General features: G+C 52.0%; 1 protein-coding gene across 2 annotated transcripts in view; it reads right to left on the bottom strand.

Annotated features, from left to right (window-relative positions):
- Window positions 1-4533: 4533 nt before the first annotated feature.
- The window catches only part of KCNH1 (potassium voltage-gated channel subfamily H member 1), a 317432-nt gene continuing 302402 nt past the window's right edge, over window positions 4534-19563 (bottom strand). For both annotated transcript variants that reach the window (XM_037136985.2, XM_037136986.2), the window contains exon 11: window positions 4534-5397. In XM_037136985.2, coding sequence (XP_036992880.2) covers window positions 4534-5397 — 864 coding nt within the window. The remainder of the gene's footprint in view (window positions 5398-19563) is intronic.

The raw sequence follows: 19563 nt of genomic DNA, 5'->3' as shown, positions 1-19563 counted from the left end.
GGCTGTCCCGGGGCCCGAGCGCCCGCGGGCCTCCTTTCTAAGCGACACTATGTGAGGAGGGAAGAAAGGGGGACGAGTGTTGGCAGCTCCACCACCGCCGGAGTCCCATTCAAGGGTCTTAAGGCTAAACATCTTTATTGCAAAACACTGTACAATCTGTTCATCAAATGCACATAGACGTGTAGCTCCACCAGGGCTCCCAAAATTTCCCAGAAGGTGCATGTGCCGTAAGGTGGTCAATGCAACAAGGGGAGATGAGGCTCCTTCTGTGCCTGGTGTCCCTAAGGCATTCGTTTAGTCCCCACAGAGGCTTGGGCAACACTTTGACAGTTGGCTCTGTCAACCTAAGGTAAGAGAGGCAAGCTCAAAATTGTCAAAGGAGATGAGTTATCAGGAATAGAAGAGGAGCTGCCATTCAGGATTTGCCTACAATTTCCTACAGGTTGCTTGTCCCTAACTGCAAAGGAAATGACCCCCAAGGGACAGTGACCCTTGGAATTCCTTCAGAATTGAGCGGGGTGCCCTCCCTGAGCCCTTTGTGCTCATTGCTTTCACGAGTCTCCCTTGCTTCCTTCTGGTTTTCAGAGTCTCCTCTAGGATTCTGGGCTCCTACCCTTTGTCTGAGCTCCACTACTTTATTCAGAACCTGTTCAAATGCTTCATTCTTTTGTTTCAGCATTTGTCCTACTCACTTGTTTTCTTGTTAGGAGTGCGCTATAATTTTGGTATAATTACTTTGGAATTTTTGAAAGCAAAAACGAAAAATAATATCAGTGGTCATGGATCTGGCAAATAAATCTACGCAAGTGCTTGTCACCTCCTTACGAAAGACTTGCTTTCCAAAGCAAAAGACTCCAAGAGAGGATAAATTGATCATGGAAAGGCCAGATTGACAGCCAACCACCAGGAAAATTTCTGTGTGACAGGAAATGCCTCCTGGTCATGAGTCAGAAACCAGGTCAAAGGCCGTCTTCGAGGAAAAAAGTGTATCCGTGAAAGGCACAGTCCCAGGAAAACAAAATACAACTCCCAATCCTGAAAGCACCCTCTTCAGATGATTTAGGAATTTATTTTTGCTCTCAAGAAAATAAGTGGGGTTTATTCCCAGGCATCTAAATGCTGGAAGGGTGGCCCTCCTTCAGGGTCTCCAGCTGGCTTTATGTTTAAAAAGTATATTTTAATGCACACAAAATGCTTCGTGTGCATTTTGGCATAATGGGCCAACCTTACTAAAGATGGTAAGTGGTCATTATGAGGAATTCTCAATCTCCCTAAACTTTTCTCCAGAGTAAGTTAGAAGATCACAGTAATCGAACTAAAGAATCTAAATGAGAAACCGATTTTCATTGGTACCTAGAGGCTTCTAAGTAGCCAGGATTCTAAAATTGCTTCTTTACACAATATTAGGTATAAATTAACTAAAGAAAATAACTAAAAAAAGACTTAAAAGTATTCGAAGCCCCTTCCTTGGCAGCACCAACCGCGGTTTACCCCAGCCCTGGCCCTCCACCTCCTCCATAGCTACCTTTGCCTATTCTAACCTCTTCCTTTAGCAGAACGTCCCTTCTCTAGCGCTAAAACCTTACCGACTAAGCCTGTTAAAACTCTCCCTCGTATTAGGCTTTTGGAGGATACCACTAAACGCATTCATTTCTTACATCCTAGGACTGAAGCAGAACTTAGAGCTACAGTAAAAGATTTTCCCCACGGTAACTGAGGGTCCTCATAGGTTGGCTGCAGAATTCAATACTGTAATTCAAAGGTATCACCTGGCCCCTCTGCTCTTTATCAGTCAGGGCACATGCTGGCTGGAGAACCCTGCACGGCCGGCTTCTAGTGGAAGGCTCAGTCTGTGGGATCTGAAGCTCGTGGTCCTTGCTCGGGAGCCCAGAGCAGCATTCAGGCAAGAGTAGGCAGTTGCCCAAAGCAGAAAAATGGAAGAAGAGGAGAAGGTTTGGCTCATTTAAAAAAATGTTTCTTCTTCCCAGAGAAGACAGTTATAGCAAAAGTCCCTAAAATCCCTAGATGGAGGACAAAAGCATGTCCAGCCACACCGTCACTCACACGAGCACGTGTCATGGGCCCCATGACCTTGAGATGAACAGATCCGGGCTTCCGGTCAAACCCAGGTTGGATCCTAAGAGTCAGTCATAGGAATACATTCGTGGGGCTGTATCCTTCCCCCCCCCCACCAGGTCTGGACTTCAGAGCCTCACGCAGCAGCGTCTGTGCCCCTCAAACCCAGGTGGGGATTTGTTTCTGAATAGACACCCGTGCCCCTCAGGCAGCGATGAAGGCAAGTGGACGGGCCTCACACACGGGCCTGCAGGGGGCTGGGGGGCAGCCTGTCATCAAGTCTCTGGAGAGCTGGGCAGGTGCTTCTGAAGCCGGTTGTGAGAGTCATTGGGACCCTTGCTCTGCTTTAAATGTAGCAGGTTCAAAACTTCAGAAGCCAGTGAAGGAGCACGTTTAAGGACGGCAAACTCGAGGGGAAGCTGGTAGATGGGATTCTAGATATTTTACAGCCTCTGCCCAAGGCCTAGGTGGCAGCTTCTCAAGATGAAGACAGGGAAAGCCCAAGGCTTTGTCCAGAATCACAAACAATCATGACTCGGCGTCAGGAAAGTTCACTTCCCCTTCTTTGTATGCTTCCATCTGGGGATAAGTCTAACAATTTCTCAGCCTTAGGTAGTCTGGGGCCACCCCAAGTGAGAAGCTACAAGAGTGTGCAGGGCCTCCGGGAAAGGCACCTGGCCTCGGCCTCCAGACTTTGCTCCCCCGGACCATCTGTGCCAACCCTGAGAGCCAGGAGAGGACAGTCCCACTCCACACAAACAAGGGAGGGCCCAGACAGCAGGCTTTCAGAATCACTGAATATCTTTGGTAGGAAAGGTCCCAACCTGTCAGGTCCCCCGCAGTAGGAGGGAGGTCAGCACTGGGTCCAGACTCTTCGCAGCAAAGCAATGAACGCCAGGCAGAGGTGGTCAGGATGGGGCTGCTGCAGCAAGACGCGTGCACAAGGTCAGTGCCAGAACGATTCCCTGCTGTCGCTACGGGCCGGACCATCTGCACCGCTAACTGCACTCTCTCAAAGCAGAGTTCTTAGAACTGAGCTTTCAACCTTCAGTTCTTGTCAATTCTTAAGAGCCTGATTCCTCTCTGCTGGCATATACCTGGGCGAGCTCTGCCTTGCTTAGGAGAGGCCTCTCCTCTTTCCTTTCTCAGGCACCATTGAAAGAAACCCAAGCACACAAATGACCGAACCCCAGGTCAGAAGAGGCAATGGACCATCCCCAGCACTGTGGCACAGGCCACCCCGCGAGCCTGGTTCTGAGCTTGGGCCCTCCCCATGGACCATAACTGCTCTCTATCAGTTTACCAGACAGCTGGAAAACCCAATGCCTCATTCTCTTTTTCCAGCTCCTGAAGCGAGTACATACAATCACGGCCCTGTGATTTGTCACGGTTTCTCTTAAAGTCCTACTGACTTTAGTAGGAACTGAAGAGATTAGTTTTAAACTAAGGACAAGCCTGGCTCCCACACGTCCTATAGCGACTGCATGCTGTGAACAAAATACGAACTTCTGAAGGGCGACCCCGTCGAGAGTTATAAACATAGCACTTGCTACAATCATTTTTCTGAGGTTGTGTGTGTGTGTCTGCTTTGCTAAGGAAGCAACTCTGGGCTCATCGCCCTTCCTGCCGATGCCCCCTACCCTGAGGATTGCCACAGGAGCACGCGGGGAGAGGTTGGGAAGGAAAAGAAGCAGAGGGGCCTGCGTGATGAGGCCAGTGGCATGCGGCCGTCCCATAGAGCGAGCTGCGGAGAATCTCTGGATCCCAAGGGCCCCGCTCCAGCTCTTCCGCGTGGCTCACCTCTTTGGGGAAAAGGGACCCGAGGGTTCTAGGCTCTCAGCGTCTATGGGAGGCACCCACAGCACCTCAGCTGCTTTTTGGCCTTAACCACTGGAGCCAGAAGTTGAAAGGCTCTGCCCTCCCTGTCCCTCAGGCTCCCCTTGTCCCGAGCTTGTCACAAATGACGACTGTAGGAAAATATACGATGAGGTCAGACGAAGGCTGTACAGGGACAGGGAATGCTGGGAAATCCCTGGGCCCACCTCAGTCTTTGGGGTTCTTGGCGAAGGAGCCCAGCATGGTATATATGTGAGGGGTTCTCGGTGCTCCCCCACCAATACCCACGTAGCTGCTGCTCTTTCCTGGTAGTTTTCATCTTTTACAAATATCATGGCAGTAAGAAATTAAAAATGAAGGAAAACACCCGTAGACAGCATGCTCCCTCTTGCGAGATTGTGCGAAGGCAGTTCCACTGCAGCTGGTGTGGGGCAGGGGCCCCACGCTCCACCCCCCGCGGCTTTGAGAGAGCGCGTGAGCCTAAGCAACTGGTCCCACTCGAACTTTCTGTCAGGAAGAGCCTACTTGGAAAGTTGTTGGTCATGTAGGTGTGTGTGGTGGGGGTGTTGCCTAGGGCGGGGGTGGTGCGTTTTCATCTTCGACTTTGTATTAATGGGCCTCTCAGCTCGCTCCAAAGATGTCTCCCTCTGATTCCGGGGACTGGGGCCTGGATATTTCGAACAGCTCCTGAGGAGACTGGGAGGATCTTCTGGAAGTTAATATCCTGAGAATCTCAGAGAGCTGTTTCTCGATGTTTGTCATTTTGGCGTTCAGGGCCTTGATGTCCTCCTTCAGCTCGTGCTTCACCTCCAGGAGGGCGGCCTGCAGCGTCTGCTCCGGGATGGGGTAGAAGGAGTGCTTGACCTCCGCCAGGATGGGGCTGCGGTCCTGGGGGCTCCTGGCCTCACTGACGTTGTCCAGGCGCAGGTCGCTCTTGGTGATGCCGCTGTCGCACGAATCCGTCTTCTTCAGCGTGGCCTCCCCTGACGCCTTGGTCCTCTCGGGAAGTGTCTCCATGGACTCGGCCTTGGACACCTTGTTCCAGTCCTCGCCCTTTCCGCAAGCATCTTTGAAGCGGGCCCAGCCCTTGCGCTTGGCGCAGTCGCCGCCGCCCGCCTTGGCGCCCTGGCACTCAGAGCCTGGCGCCTGCAGCTTGGCCTGGTCCGACACGCCCAGCGCCGGCGGGCAGGCCGCCGGGAAGGGCACGGGCGTGGCGGGGCTCTCGCGCACGGTGACCACGCTGGCCTTGGCCAGGCTGTGGTTGGCGGAGGCGTGCTCTGCAAGGACGCTGCCCTTCTCCACGTCCAGGTCGTCCAGGTCCCGGCCGCCCCTCTCCGCCGCCAGCCTGGCCTCTTTCTGCTGCCGGAACCTCTGGAAGAGTCTCCGCACTGGGTGGTCTGGTGGCAGGATCAGGGGGGCTTCATTCTTCCGCTTCATGCGCTCTTCCTCTTCCCGCTTCACGTCGCTGATCTTCCGGAACACGATCTGGAGAGAGACAGAAGGACACGCCCTGTTAACCGGCCACTGGGCCCCTCTGCCTGTCACAGGCCTGGCTCCTGGTTCCCCCCTCTCGTGGGCCGAGGCTCACAGCCCCTTAGCATCCCTGCCGAAGCCTGCTGGGGCTCTTCTCAGCGACCACCTTTGCTTTTCTTTTCCTAACGCTCTTTCCAGTTTCCCATCAGCATAAAGGGACACTTGCTGCGTCCTCTGCAAGAGAAACAAACCCCCAACCTCTCCACCCCCACATGCCAGGAGGCTGGAGCTACCCAGAGACCTCCTCTGGGAGACGGTGCCAACCTCTGAGACTCTGAGCCGGGCCCTCGTTAACTGGCCCTTGCCCGCAGTTCAATGTCACATGACAAACTTCTCGAAAAATCATTTTTTCTGACCCCATCTCAGACCTAATGCACTAGAATCTCTGGGCGGGAAGCCCTTGAATCTGAACTTCAAAAGCTCCCCAGGTGGTTCTGTTGCACATAAGTTTGAGTATCTCTCTCTAAACCACACTCCAGGCGAGGAGGTTCGGCTCCAACCCCAGGCAGGGCTACAGCTAAGACTGCCATCTGAACATTGGACCCTAAGTGAACGGGGCTGGCTGGGCGAGGGGAAAGCTGCTCTCGCAGGGAAGCCCTCCTCATCCTCACGGAGCTCACGGGAAGAAAGGCCCGTGACCTTGCACACGGGCTCGTCCTAACAGTAACAACACTGGGTATCAAGTAACACACTTGAGGTCGCTTCAGGTTTTCCTTACAACAGCACTATCCAGGTCCCCAGGACACATTATTTACCACCCCCGTTTCAGAGAAGAGGAAATCGAGACGTCGCATAGCAGGTAATTTCCTGGAAGGAACTTGTACCCAGGACACCAGATCCCAGATCTATCAGATGTCCAGTAGGTACTTCCCGACAATGACAGTGATTCAAGCAGAGGACTGATGTTGAGATCTGGGAAATTGAGAACATAGCCTGACAACAGCAAAACAGGCTGATTGTAATCTGCTTAGTTTTGAATTTCGAAACCCCACCCTGTTCTCGAGCGTGGTCTCTGTCAGCAAATAGCTGACTGCCACCTCTGCTTCTGTTCAATGCTTGCTTGCTTGTCCCTATGTAAGGACTTAGCTGTAAGTGCTCGGCGTGTCTCTCATCTGCAGCCCTTTTGGGCACCGTGTCTCCAGACACCCCGAGAGTTCGCCCCTGCGCAGGTTAAGCTTGGCCAATAAAATAAGATCAAAACCCTGAAAGGTCTTCGAAAATTATTCTCGAGTCCGGTGGATATAACACTGACAGATAGCAATTCTGTCTCTTGAGTGTGACTCTGAGCATGAGCTACCTACCTATGACAGGGCCCTGACTGGGCCAGCACCCGATATGGGAAAACCTTGTCACTCCTGGCTTCTCATGTACGTGGCAGGTGGAGTCGGGTGCATGTGACTCAAAGCACATCCACACCTGCAGGGAGCAGCCTGTGAGAGGTCGTCATCTTTAGGTAAATTGCTGGTACCGAGCTCGCTGGGGGAGAGGCCTGTGGAAGGGAGCGCAGCAGCCCTTCCGGCAGAACCATCTGGAGCCCCTGTGCCCTGTGCAGCAGCCTCGGACCCACCCTGAGCCGGCCCCGTTGACCTGCCAACCCAGGTCTTGGGGAGGTGCACCTGGTGGCACCCCAGCAGAAAGCATTTGGGGCCAGAAAGCATTAAGTTCCAGCCCTGCCACTAGCTGTGTGACCTCTGCTGACAGGTATCTTGACGCCTGAGTCTCAGTTTTCTCCCTGGAAAGTGGGGAAATTCCCTACTTAACTGACTCAGTGTAAGATCAACACAAGATGCTTATATAAAAGCACTGGCCCCACTGCAGATGCTTAAAATGAATCCTCCTGCTCCTGGTCAAAAAAAAAAAAAAAAGGCAGAGGTTGTGCAAAGGCTTTTCAATTTTGTACCTCTAGGTACAGAGGATGCATAACTCAACTTACCTGCTCCAGGAAGCCCCAGCCCAGAGCCAGAGGGCGCCACTCAGGTGATCAGATATGACTGACGCAACAGTCACTTTTTAGTGCCAATAAATACAGAGGAGCCCCCAAACCATCGAGTGGCTGACGCCAGTGATCAGTCAGCACATCACTGGCAGACAGGAGGCCATCTGACTTGTTCATCCAAGCTCCTGTCACTGGATGCCTTTACATTTGAGTTACACACAGGTGGGTGGGAGGGAGCTGCCACCCCTTTTGCCACCTGGTTAAATCTTCCTGTCACATGGTTCGGGTCTCGGTGTCTCTGCTGGGCAACATTTCTCCCATCCCTGCCCTGCCCAGCTGTGATCTTACAACCCCGCCTGCCCCGGTCCCCTTCAGTCACAGCCTATCTGCTACTGCAGTCTAGCCTACAGACCAGCAGAGTCCTGACCACTCTGAAGACAAATCCAGGTAAAGCATCACAGGGATGGAGGGAGGATGGTAAGTTGGATGATCAGGAAGGACCCTTTCTGCCTGTTCCCCTGTACTCTCAGTTGGCATCCTTACCCACTGTGCTCCCCTCTACTCACGTGGTTCTCTGTTCCGGGAAAGGTCCCTGCTCTCTACTGGGCATCCGGATACTCCTCACACCAGGCCCCACTCAAACAGCACCTCCTCCAGAAAGACTTCCCTGATTCCATGGAGCGCTAAGGTATCCTCCCACCTCCCAACTCTAGTGGCCCTTGCTCTTCTGCCCTAATTACACTCTATCTTGTATCCTTTTGCAGTTGAGATACCAACTATTTCCTTCCATGGCTACATCTTAGAAAGGTGAAGGGGAGAAGTGAATAAGGAAGGATGTTTAGACAGAGGGGAGACATGAGAGAAAGAGGGAAGAAGGGAGAAAGGATGAATGAATAAGGATGCAAATGTAACCAGAAGGGAGGGTAGCTGTTGCTTTGGTTCCTGCACTTAATTCTGTGGGACATCTGATCCTTAACCGTTTCCCTAGTTTTTAACTTGAGCTAGTTTGAGTGGGGTCTTGTTCTTTGTAAGCAAAAATTCCCAGACAAGATAGCGGTTATTTACATCTTTTATCTTATTCCCTGTGAAAACTTCTGAAGGGCCTGCCAGAGTACTTTGCATGTCGTATTGTATATATATATATTTTTAATTTTTTATTGATTATGCTGTTACAGTTGTTCTATTCCCCCCTTCATTCCCCTTCATCCTACTCCCCATCCCCACCATTACCCCCCCTTTAGTTTATGTCCATGTGTCTCAAGTTCTTTAGATTCTATATTTCCCATGCTATTCTTGCCCCCCATCTATTTTCTATCTACTGTCTATGCTACTTATTTTCTGTACCTTCTCCCCCCTTCTCCTCCTCCCACTCCCCTGTTGCTAACCCTCCTTGAGATCTTCATTTCTATGTTTCCACTCCTGATCTAGCTGTCCTTTTAGTTTGCTTTTGTTTTAGGTGTGGTTGTTAATAACTGTGATTTTGTTGTCCTTTCACTGTTCATGTTTCTTTAACTTCTTTTTCTTCGATAAGTCCCTTTAACATTTCATATAATAAGGGCTTCAAATTAGACAAATATATGAAGGCAAAACTAATTGAAATGAATGGAATTGCACAGGAAACCAATAGCAATGAAAAGGAAACTGGGACTCAAATCAATGGAGTGGACCAGAAGAAAGCAAATAATGGCCAAACAGAAAAGAGTCAAGAAGCAAGAATTCAAAAAAAAAATGAGGAGAGTCTTAGGAACCTCCAGGACATCTTTAAATGCTCCAACATCCGAATTATAGGGGTACCAGAAGGGGGAAAGGCACAGCCACCAGTGGAAAACTTATTTGAACAAATAATAAAGGAGAATTTCCCCAATCTGACAAAGGAAATAGACTTCCAGGGAATCCAGGAAGCTCAGAGAGTACATTGTATATATTTTTTAAAAATGATCTACTACAAGAGAATAGGGATTGTCTGTTTTGTTCACTATTTCTAGCACTTGGAAAATGCCTGGTAACTAGAGGGGCCTTTGGAAATATTTGTGGAATGAATGAATGAGTAACAGATAAATAGGAGCTAATGAGTCAATGGGAGAATGTCTCCTGCCTGGAAAGATGAAATCACAGAGATCATAATCAATGTCATAAAAGGCAGGGATTAGCTCAGGACACATGGTCTTCTTACCCTCAACATCAAAGGTCAGGGGCAGTTCTTGAGACTGGAAATGAGATGTTTTAAGGCTAAAGAAAGGGAAGCACTTCTTCAAATATTGAAGCATCAACACAAAACTAATCCTAGGAGGTTGTCCAGTGGAGCATACCCACAGGTTAATAAGGGTGGACGTGTGAGGGAAGTGCTAGGTCCTCCCAGAGGAGTTGGATATGCTCTTTGACCAAATGCCCTGCGGGTCAGAATCCTGGACTGGGGGGCTCGGCCTGGCCCCACAGCATATTCTGATGCTGTGGCCACGTCATTAATGGGCACAGCTCAGGACTCACAGGCTCAGGCTCTCTGATCAGTGCTGACTCTTCAGAGTCCTCTTGGCTTTTTCCAAAGTGTCACCCTAATGCTGCCCTCAGTCACTCTGGGTGCCAGAGGCGGCTCCACCTGAACGTCACTGGCTCATCCAATGGGGAGATGAACCAGAAAAGAGCATCTGCCCTCCAGAAGTGCCTGAGCCCTCCTGTGAGACTCAGAGAGTGAAAACCAGCATCCTCCGAGGACACCGAGCTGATGTGGTCAGACAGCTTCCCTGCTCTGGGGGCTAGGGCTCTGCTGTTAACTTCAACCACTTTTTTGGAGAAGTCAGTCATGGACTCTTCGTCTCAGAGGTGGCCACAATCAGGCTGTTGGTCAAGTGCTTTAGATCCAGGTGAGCAGGGGTGGCTGCATGACTCACGACTGAGGTCTGTGCTGCCAGCACCGGCCACAGCAGCCCTCATCTGCTCAGAAAGGCTCCTCAGCTCCACAGCAGTGAGCTGCCCTAGGAATGCTGGGCAACACCCAAGCCCATAACCCAGGATGCGCTCTGCTCTGAACACGCTCTAGCTGGAGGCCTGGGGAAGTCTATCCAGCTTTTTCAAGTGTTCCATGACATTTTAATGGTGCTATAAAGATGAAATGTTTCCAAATGAAATGAATTTGAGCTACCTGGCAACATTAAATGTGTTGCTTTACTGCAGGACTTCTCAGGGCCTTAACATTAGGGCTCAAAGGTTAATGAACCTTACGAATGTCTAAGAGAACAGTATTGCAGGCCGAGTATCTTAAACCCTCTCCCCCAGACCCTGTCTTTGCAAAGGGTAGTATTCCCCAGAATCCCCTCTGGAAAACACTGAAATTACATCTACGTGGGGAGATGAGGCACCATCTGTATTTGTGTGTACCCCTAATGGATGGGAAGGCCAATTTCCTGGCCCATGTTTCAGCTAAATGGTGCCTACTATCTCAACCCCCTACTGGGGAGCCCCCAGACTTTGGAGCGGAGTCTATGTCGCAGGTGCATTGTCCCCTAGTGGATGGAACTGGATCAATCCAGTCGTCCTCTATGACATGACAGATGAAGCTGTCCGATCAACTGTCCTGCCCATCAGTGGCTCTACTTGCTTTGTCCATACTGAGCAATTTCAGGTCCTGAAAAAGCGCCTTTCAATCTTATCTCCCTCTTCATTCCTCCAACCCAACTCCTAGGTGACCTTCAGAATTCAGCCACCTACTCCAACAAGCTTCCCTGACCCTCCCCCACGCCCAGGTTCATGGGGCAGCCATGTGTATACTTCCATTACAGCATTTTGCTTATTTGTCTTTTCCTTTAGGCATAGCTCTCAAAAGGTGGGCATCATGCTTTATTCCATTTTTTCACCTTCAGTATCATGCTTGGCATATATAGTACTCAATTGATTGTCAAAGAATCAATAAAAATATCAGTGATGGCTAACCCCATTTGCGAGGCCCATGCTAGGGTGAAAGAAGTGATGTGTATGCCCCCCTGCACACACACATGTGCACAAATGTGTCTATATCTCATGTCTGTGGTGTATGGGGCAAAAGAAAAAGAGGGAGTACAAGTAGACTTCTCAATGCACTACACATATGCTCCTGAGGAATAATGTATAAATAAAATCCTCAGGGACTTCCATTTCCACTCATCTGGATTTCAGACTGACCTAACACTGATTGCATCATCCCTGCCTGGACAATTTTTAGTTTTTCAGTCTCTTGCCTGAGCTCAGAGATCTGATATTTAGAAGCAGCCCTGAGATGACTGTTTTTGCAGGGTACAACTGCTCTTGAATTTTTCTTTTGTATAAACTTGAATCTTCCTGTGGAGGGCAATCAATACCATGGGAAGAGCCTGCAGGACTGAAGATGGGAGTGCTCATTTCAGTTCTGCTGCCCAGGGAGGCTGGGCCCTGAGCAAGCCGCCCTCACACCTGCCCTCACCAGCTGGACAGCCTCCTCCCTGAGCACCTGTCATCGCAGTGCCAGGTTTTCTTCTTTTGTTTTCCTATTTTATGTATTGGGCCTCATTCTGGGCAAGAATTTCACTCTGGGCAAGCATTCCATTGTCCAAAAAGTCATTTGAAAACCACTAGATGAGATCCTCTCTAAAGTCTCTTTGGGAATGGTTAATGATATAATAGTACAGTACTTTTTACTGTGTTTTATAGCTTATTCCACATACTCAAGTGCATTATCTCATTTAAGCCAAAATTCCAGGGAGGTATGTAGGAGTCTCTCCACAGTATGACTATTGAGGAGACTGGAGTTTAGCTGGTGGAGTAACCTGCTCCAGGTCACACAGCTAGGTAGAAAAAGAACTTCAGGGTGTGGACCAGTACTCTTGCCTTGACATCACCTTTCTTGACATTGGCCTTCTGTACACAGGGGCCACATCAACAGATAGGTGCCAGGGTCTATCGGGAGAGGTTGTTATCAGAAGCCTTCTTATCACCCACCAGGAGGGCCTTGGAGACAGGCTGACACAGATCCTGGTACCAGGGCTCAGATAAGTCTGGATCCTTCCTGGCCAACCAGGGTCCTGCCAGCCCACAGTGGGGCCTGATGTGTTGGGCATGGGAAGCCCACGCAGAATGCTAAACAGCTCATGACTTTCTGGAACGGGGGAGACAGAGGACGCCTCAGGGCAGAGGTGGCCGCCGCGCCTCACTCATCCATCTCTGTATCCCTCTGAGGGCTCATTAAGCAATGGTCTGAGCCTGGGGGGGGGGGGCCTTTAATGAATGGCCATTAAGCTGAAATGAATTGACATGCAGCTCCTGGAGCTGCAGGGTTTCTGAGAAGCTATTTTTGAATTTATTTGAAAAAGTGATCCCCCTGAGATCTGAGGTTGAGTAAGGACAGTTGACCACTTCTGGGTTGCAGTCAAGGGGGGTCTGGCCCCTCTCAAGCCCTCTCAAGCCCACCCAAATAAGGCCAAGGGAAGCAGGAGTCTCCTCAGGGTCACTGAGCAAGAAGGTCCCAGCAGCACACGGGAGGGGATGGACTGCCCGGAGTCCTGACAGCACAGAAAATAGGAGCCGGTGATTAGAGGAGATCAGAATGAGGAGTAAAAACGTATATGTAATCTCAGTTCTCAGTGACATTATGAATAAATGAACAGTGGTGAAGGTATGAATCAGAAAACCGTAGATAACTAAAAGGTATTTACTTTGTTTTTCACTGGACTGGAACACACAGAGAGCCTTAGAAAGAACACAGGCTTGGAGTGGCCCCAGCTCCGCTGCTGACTGGCCACTGTGGGACCTTGGGCAAATTGTGCTCCTCCTTGGCTGGACCAGAGCAACAGTTCTCAAATGTGGCTGCACTTCAAAACCACTTGGAGAGGTTGTTAGCCACTGAGTGAGATGTTCCTGTGGTGAGGTCAGGACCTGGCCTTCCTAACAAGCTCCCAGGTGATTCTGATGCAGGCAGCCTGACCCAGATCTGCTGACCATGCTCTCGGACCCTTAGATTGATGACTGGTGTGATTGCTGCAACTCCGCTGTCCTCGAGTGTGAGTGTGTCCACACACCACCCAGCCCCCTCCTTGAGAAGCTCTGCATAGAACAGAGATTGACAAACTGGGCCATCAAAGAAACCAAAAACGCAGGAAAACAAACTGGAGAGGGGCTGATACAATAAGGCGGCTGGGTGGGTTTTGCTTTTTGAAAAGGCCACTACTTAACCTCTCAGAATGGCCACATGTGTTGGTGATGGAATCAAATGCCACCTCTTCCTCTCAATAGCATCGTGGACATGCGGACTACCGAGACCATCGGAGGCCTCAGCCTCAGAGAGGGGTCCCAGAGGGACTGAGGCCAGCCCAGGACAGCCATCACTCCTTGAGTTAAGACCATGCACTGCCAGTGTCAAAAGCTAGAAGGGAATTAGGCATAACCTTTCCCTCCAGAGAGAGAGGCTGGCAAACATCAGCTTAAGTTCAAGGCTGTAGGTGGGCGGGAGTCGGTGGGGTCAGCATGGAGCAGTAGACAGTGAGAGCACGAGCGCTGGGAATCAGACACGTGTTCCCCAAGCTTCAGTTCTCTCACGGGTAAAAGCAGATAATGTTCCCGATTTCATAAGGCTGTGCAGAGGCTTAATCTGGATAATATCAGTGAACCGTTAAGAAGGGAGCTTGACATTTAATAGTTGTTGAGTAAATGTATTATGTATCATTCTTTGAGGGGTGACGTTCGAGGTGATTCTAGAAGATGTGCTGGAACCAGTCCGGGAGATAAGGCGAAGCTGCTTACACAGGGAACGGCACATGCAATGACACCACGGCAGAAATGCCACCCGACATAGAAGAGCGTCTCTGTGGCAGCAGTCCCGGTGGCGGTGGGGGGACACTGATGGGGACTCTCAGATGTGCCAGGCCCTGTCCTCATTTTTCAAATGACGAAACTAAAGGGCACAGCGAAGGGGGAGCTAAGACTCAAATCCCCACCACTAGCGTCCCTGCCCTTGCCCGTGTTCTGAAGCCATTCTGCCAGGGAAAATGCCTTGGTTTTAGGGAAGAGGACGATTTTCTCTCAGCATGTGTCAATAATCTCTAGCTGTGCCCGTCATCTAACCCTCTCTGCTACTTTCTTTCACTCCATGTCCATCAGCAACTTCGGTAAGAACCCAGGGACAGAACAGCGAAGCCGAGAGAAGATGGACAAGGGGAGGAGAGAGGCCAAGAGGCAGAGACTCCCAGATCATTTAAGGAGGGACTGACTCACGAGGTGCATTAGGCTGTGTGGCCCTTTAATTAGTCCGGAGAGGGGAAAGACTTCAGATGAGATCCAGCCTTGAGTGGTCAAGGCAAGCAAGTGGCTGTACAGCACGTGAGCTGAGTGTTTTGGTCACTGGAAAAATCTGGCCTCCCTTGAAAGTGATGAGGTTGCCCTCAGGACACGGCCTTGGGTAGGAGAGGCAAGTATGCCGAGGTCTGAGCGGACTTTATCCAAGAGGAATCTAGAGGCTAGAGATGCTCTGCTCTCAGGTGACCTGGTCCAGCAGCTGTCAGAGCACTGCTCACAGACTGGTCTCTCCCACCACGCAACCTCTGCCCTTTCTTCTAGCATCACAAGTGATCTGGTTAGACCCCTCAGTGACATCTCATGAGCACTGGCTCCATCTTATTCCCTCTCGTGAGTGCCCCCAGGGAAAGCAGGCAGATTGGCAAGGTCTTCTTTTGGCAGACTAACCTGGGGGCTGCAAGTCTCCTGCAGGTGCATCTGTTTCTTTAAGAAAGATCAAACCCAAGAGGGATGAGGATCCTTCCTTCTCCACACCGCCCAGGGAAGGGGACACGTCCTTTGTTTGCTGCTCGGGAAAGAGATGGCACCTTTGTGCGGCAGCTGCTGGCCTCTGGCATGTCACCAGCGCCACATTTGTCACTCTCCTCTTTGCCTTGTCTCCCTTGTGTAATAGATTGAATAGTGGACACCAAAAGACAGGTCCATTTGGATCCTCATGTGGGACCTTGTTTGGAATAAAGGCCTCTGCAGCCCTAATAAGACAAGGATCTTGAGATGAGATTATTCTGCAGTAGGCTGGGCCCTCAATCCAGTGTCGAGTGTCCTTAGAAGAGGTAAAAAAGAGAAGCCACGACACATAGAGCAAAAGGTCACGTACATGAGGATGGAGGGAGCTATTGGAGGGACGCAGCTTCGAAGCCAAGGCGTGCTGAGGTTGCTGGCACCACAGTTGCAGGACCGAGGCAGGGAACGGGTGCGCTCTCAGGGACTCAGGAAGGAGCCAACCCTCCAGATGCCTTGATTTGTGACTTCTCGGCTCCAGAATGGTGAGAGAATAAATAATGAATCGGTATTGTCTTAAGCTGCCCAGTGTGCGGCCGTCTGTTACAGCAGCCACGGGAGACCAGGACTCGGTTTCCTTTACTGCTGCTTCTTCCCGTACCCCGAGTGTGGCCTCCCAAAGCCCTGCCCTCTGCTGTGTCCTCACAGGGTCCTGCTACAGAGCTCACCTGCTTCATGCAGCTGAGGTGCCAACAAGAACTGGTGACAATGCCCACCTTGCTCGGTGCTGGCAGACTCTGAAGAAATTTCTTGATCTTTCTAAGTTTCAGTTGTCTCACCTGCAAAATTCCTACCTCCAGCCTTCCTTACTGGTGCAAGGAAACGACATTTGTGAGAAGCCCCTCGCTCCCTTCACAGTTACTGCAGCCCTGGCAATACAGTCTGAAACTTCCCTTGCCGAGCATGGTGACATCTACCTCCTCCGTCCTGGCCGACTCAGTCCCTCTTCCCACCCAGGCCTTTGCAGTTGGGCAGGAGGAAATGGGGCCAAATGTAGAGCTGCCAGCCCCTCTTCACCAGAGATGCTCGGGGGCTGAGACAGGTGGACCACTGTTCAGCCCCCAACCCAACCCTGAATAACGCCTCCCTCCTGTCTGCGGAAGCGCAAATCTTGACTTCTGAAATCATGGGCAGTAATACCTCGCTCTCTCATTATTTCAAGGGAGAGGTTAAGCACGAGGAAGGTGATCCAGGGCATGTGGAACTCAAACCCACCGAATATTCCTCTTACAGCGCATCCAGCTCACTCCCCTCACCCGCTTCAGCGAGATTCCCCTGCACCGTCCTGCTCACCCTGGCCTTGCAGAGTTGGGACTATGTTTTTTCCACCCTGGGCCTAGTCTGCTGAACCTTCCTTTCACCTTCTGGCCTGAGATGGGGAAAAATGGAAAAGCGGGACAAGAGTTGTCCTGGGGAGCCCACGGGGGGAGGGAGCTGGGGGGCACCGAAGGGTCCACATCTCGCCACCACCGCCTCACCTCTGAGGACAGCTCACTGCTGATGTACTAATGTACCACTCTCCAGCGCTTCTCTCCCATCCGCACCTGAGCCTTCCGCCCAGCAGTGGCTAACACCCACCGACCACGTGACGAAGGACCAGACGTAGGGCTCAGGACTTTGTGCTCACTGGTCACTCACTCCTCACAACCACTGCACGACACAGAAGTGATTCACCCAGGTCAGCCTTCCCCTGGTGTTCTGTGGATTAGTCAACATAGCTTTGCTTCTTGCCACCAAAAGAAGAAATAATTCAAGAAAGATTTGCCCATCCCCCAACATCTTCTGGTTGGCTCCATTCTCTTCATTTTTTTTCTGGGTTAAAGAATCTCTTACAAAGCATATACTTATATAATTATAATTCCACTCTTAAAACATAGCTGTTTTCTACAAACACAGACAAACAACCGAGAATTCTGACAACTTGTACCACATCACTAGAGAGTTGGCTCTGGTGTCCCTGCCATGGTCCTTCGTGACCCGTGCCTCCCTGTCTGAGGCATGTGGCCAGGCTGCTGTGACCCCCTGCAGCCGCCAGTCTCACCACCCCACGCACAGAGCACCCCAGCAAACAACTCTTCGATTCGTGCAGCTGCCCAGTTCTGGAAAATGATGGTCGTAACAACTCAGCTGCCCTGGGATCTGCCAGGTCTGCACGCCTGAAGAAGGTTTTCCCCGTCATCACCCTCTCATCGACACCCGACACTTCCTCAGAACCGGTCTGTACACCATGCTGTGCGTGAGCCTCGCACCCGGTACAGCCAGCAGGGGTACAGGTGGGAGCGGGGCTGGGAGAATCCCAGAGTGGAGCCGTATCTCTCTGATTTGCGAAGCTCTCGCACCTTCCCATGGCTGTCTGCACAGTGGCTCTGTACCACGCATGTGGGCTCATCTAGAGAGCTAGTCCTTCTCTCCTTGTGTCTGCAGGGCTGTTTCAATTTTAGGGGCAGTATAGGGAGGAACTAGGAACTGGGTTAGGAGGAAGCCTGCATCCCCCGCTGGGCTGGCCACGCAGAATCACAGGTGGGTGTGGGGAGCAGGAGGGCTGGTCCGGAGATGGGCTCCTCCGAGGCTAAGGGCTCTGTCATGATAAGGGGGAGGCTCACCGGCTCCCTGCTTTTCCTTTGGGGCCTTAGTCTCCTCTCCTGGAGAGCACGTGTGAGGGGCGCACTAGAGGGGTCTCTTTCATTCTCGCACGCCCATTCTCTGTCCATACTACGCTCCTCAAGAGATGAGACCGGGGTGTCTGACACAGTAGATTCGCTGTCTTTCGAGACCAGGGCCGAGGTCTCACTGTCCCTGCTAATGCCTGGGCACTGGACCCCAGCTCCAGAGTCACGCCTGGCCCCTGGGTGCAGGAGGGGCGTGTCGGTGTGAGCAGCCTTGGGCTTCTTTCTCGGGGAGGTACGAGCCGTGGAACAGAAGGCAGACCCAAGCAGCCATCTCTGCAAAGACCCTCCGGAGTAGAGAGGGCCAGGGCTTCGGTCTGCCTTCTGTTTCATCACGGAATCCTGTGTCAGCCCCGTACTGGGCATCCTACCCAGTCACCACTAGCCGAGTGACGAGCCGGTCACCTTACTGCTCTCAGCCTGCTTTCCCCACCCGGGAGCTGGGGGTGCTTGAGCCGGCCGTGCTCTCAGGCCGCGCTGGTGCTGGGCAGAGTGCTATGCACACCAGCTATGCCGGGGTTATTGCCACGTGACCTCCCAGCAGGGAGGCATCGCCCAGCTGCCCCAGGGGCCAGGAGAGCCTTTCTATCCACACAAAGCACGCAGGGCAGCAGGGTCTGAGGATGACTATGGTGGAGGTGCGGGGAGCAACTGAAGGGACAGAGGCCAGGTAGAAGGCTGTGAAGGTAGCTACTGACATGGAGGAGGTGACCCAGGGAAGCAGAGGAGTGGACAGATGGAACTCAACGCGGACATGGCCTGCTCCTAGATGCGCCCGCCAGGTCAAGGTGTGAGAGGAATGGGCACGATCGGAAAACTCCGACCCTCACCCTGGGTCTGCACCTGCGCCGGGTCCGCCCACCCAGCATTTGCAGCAGGTGGGCGGCTCAGGGCGCTCACGCTGCCAGTCCCGAAAGGCTCCAGCCCCTGTCGTGTCTCCTAGTCCAGGAAGCCCAATGGAACCAGCTGTGAACCGTGAGGTCACCCTTAGCCCTTCCACAGGTGGTTTTGGTAGCCTGCCTGTCCATGCCCCCACTCCCAGGGAGCCCGCTCTCGTCCCTGGCCTGGAGGAAGGGGCACAGTAGAGCCTCATTCTTAGGAGAAATCATTGGAGAGGAAGGACTCTCAGGGAGACCCATCCTAAATGGCACCCCTCGAAGACTGGAGAGCTCTCCCCACTTCTCTTCGACAGCTCCACCCTGGGGCTCTCAGCTGAAGTGACGATAAATGGCTCCGTCTCTGCTAGTCCGTTAAGGGTGGACGCCCAGAGCTGCCTGCCTCCCCACCCCAGCGGTGGCTGTCCATGGGGAGAGGGACAGACCACCTGGGGAACTTCCTGTGCCTCCTCCAGACTGCCACACAGACAGCTACGTCACACTCGTATTTAGAAGACAGGCATGTGCACGCGCTCAGGAGATGAGACACCAGCAGCTTGCACAGACGTGAGGGCAGCTCGGAATGGCCACTAGCCATCCACCTGGGCCCTTGGTATTAGTTGCTGGCATCCCTGTCCCCAGGGGCTCGGCCTTTTTCTGAGCTCCCACAGCGCCCAGCAGGCTTACGCTGTATTCAGGTTTGCTTTGGGCACCTGTGATGGTCAAGTGCATTTACTAGCCTGTACATGTGCTCTGGTTGTTGCCTCACACCCAGTTGTCCTCACTGCCCTGTTACAGTACAAGTGTCCTTGCTGGCACAAGCCCTGCCTTGGTCATTGTGGTG

The sequence above is a fragment of the Artibeus jamaicensis genome, unplaced genomic scaffold (genome assembly GCF_021234435.1).
Source record: "Artibeus jamaicensis isolate MK-2021 breed Jamaican fruit bat unplaced genomic scaffold, CSHL_Jam_final contig_2170, whole genome shotgun sequence".
Lineage (NCBI taxonomy): Eukaryota > Metazoa > Chordata > Mammalia > Chiroptera > Phyllostomidae > Artibeus > Artibeus jamaicensis.
This window is presented reverse-complemented; position numbering and strand designations above follow the sequence as displayed.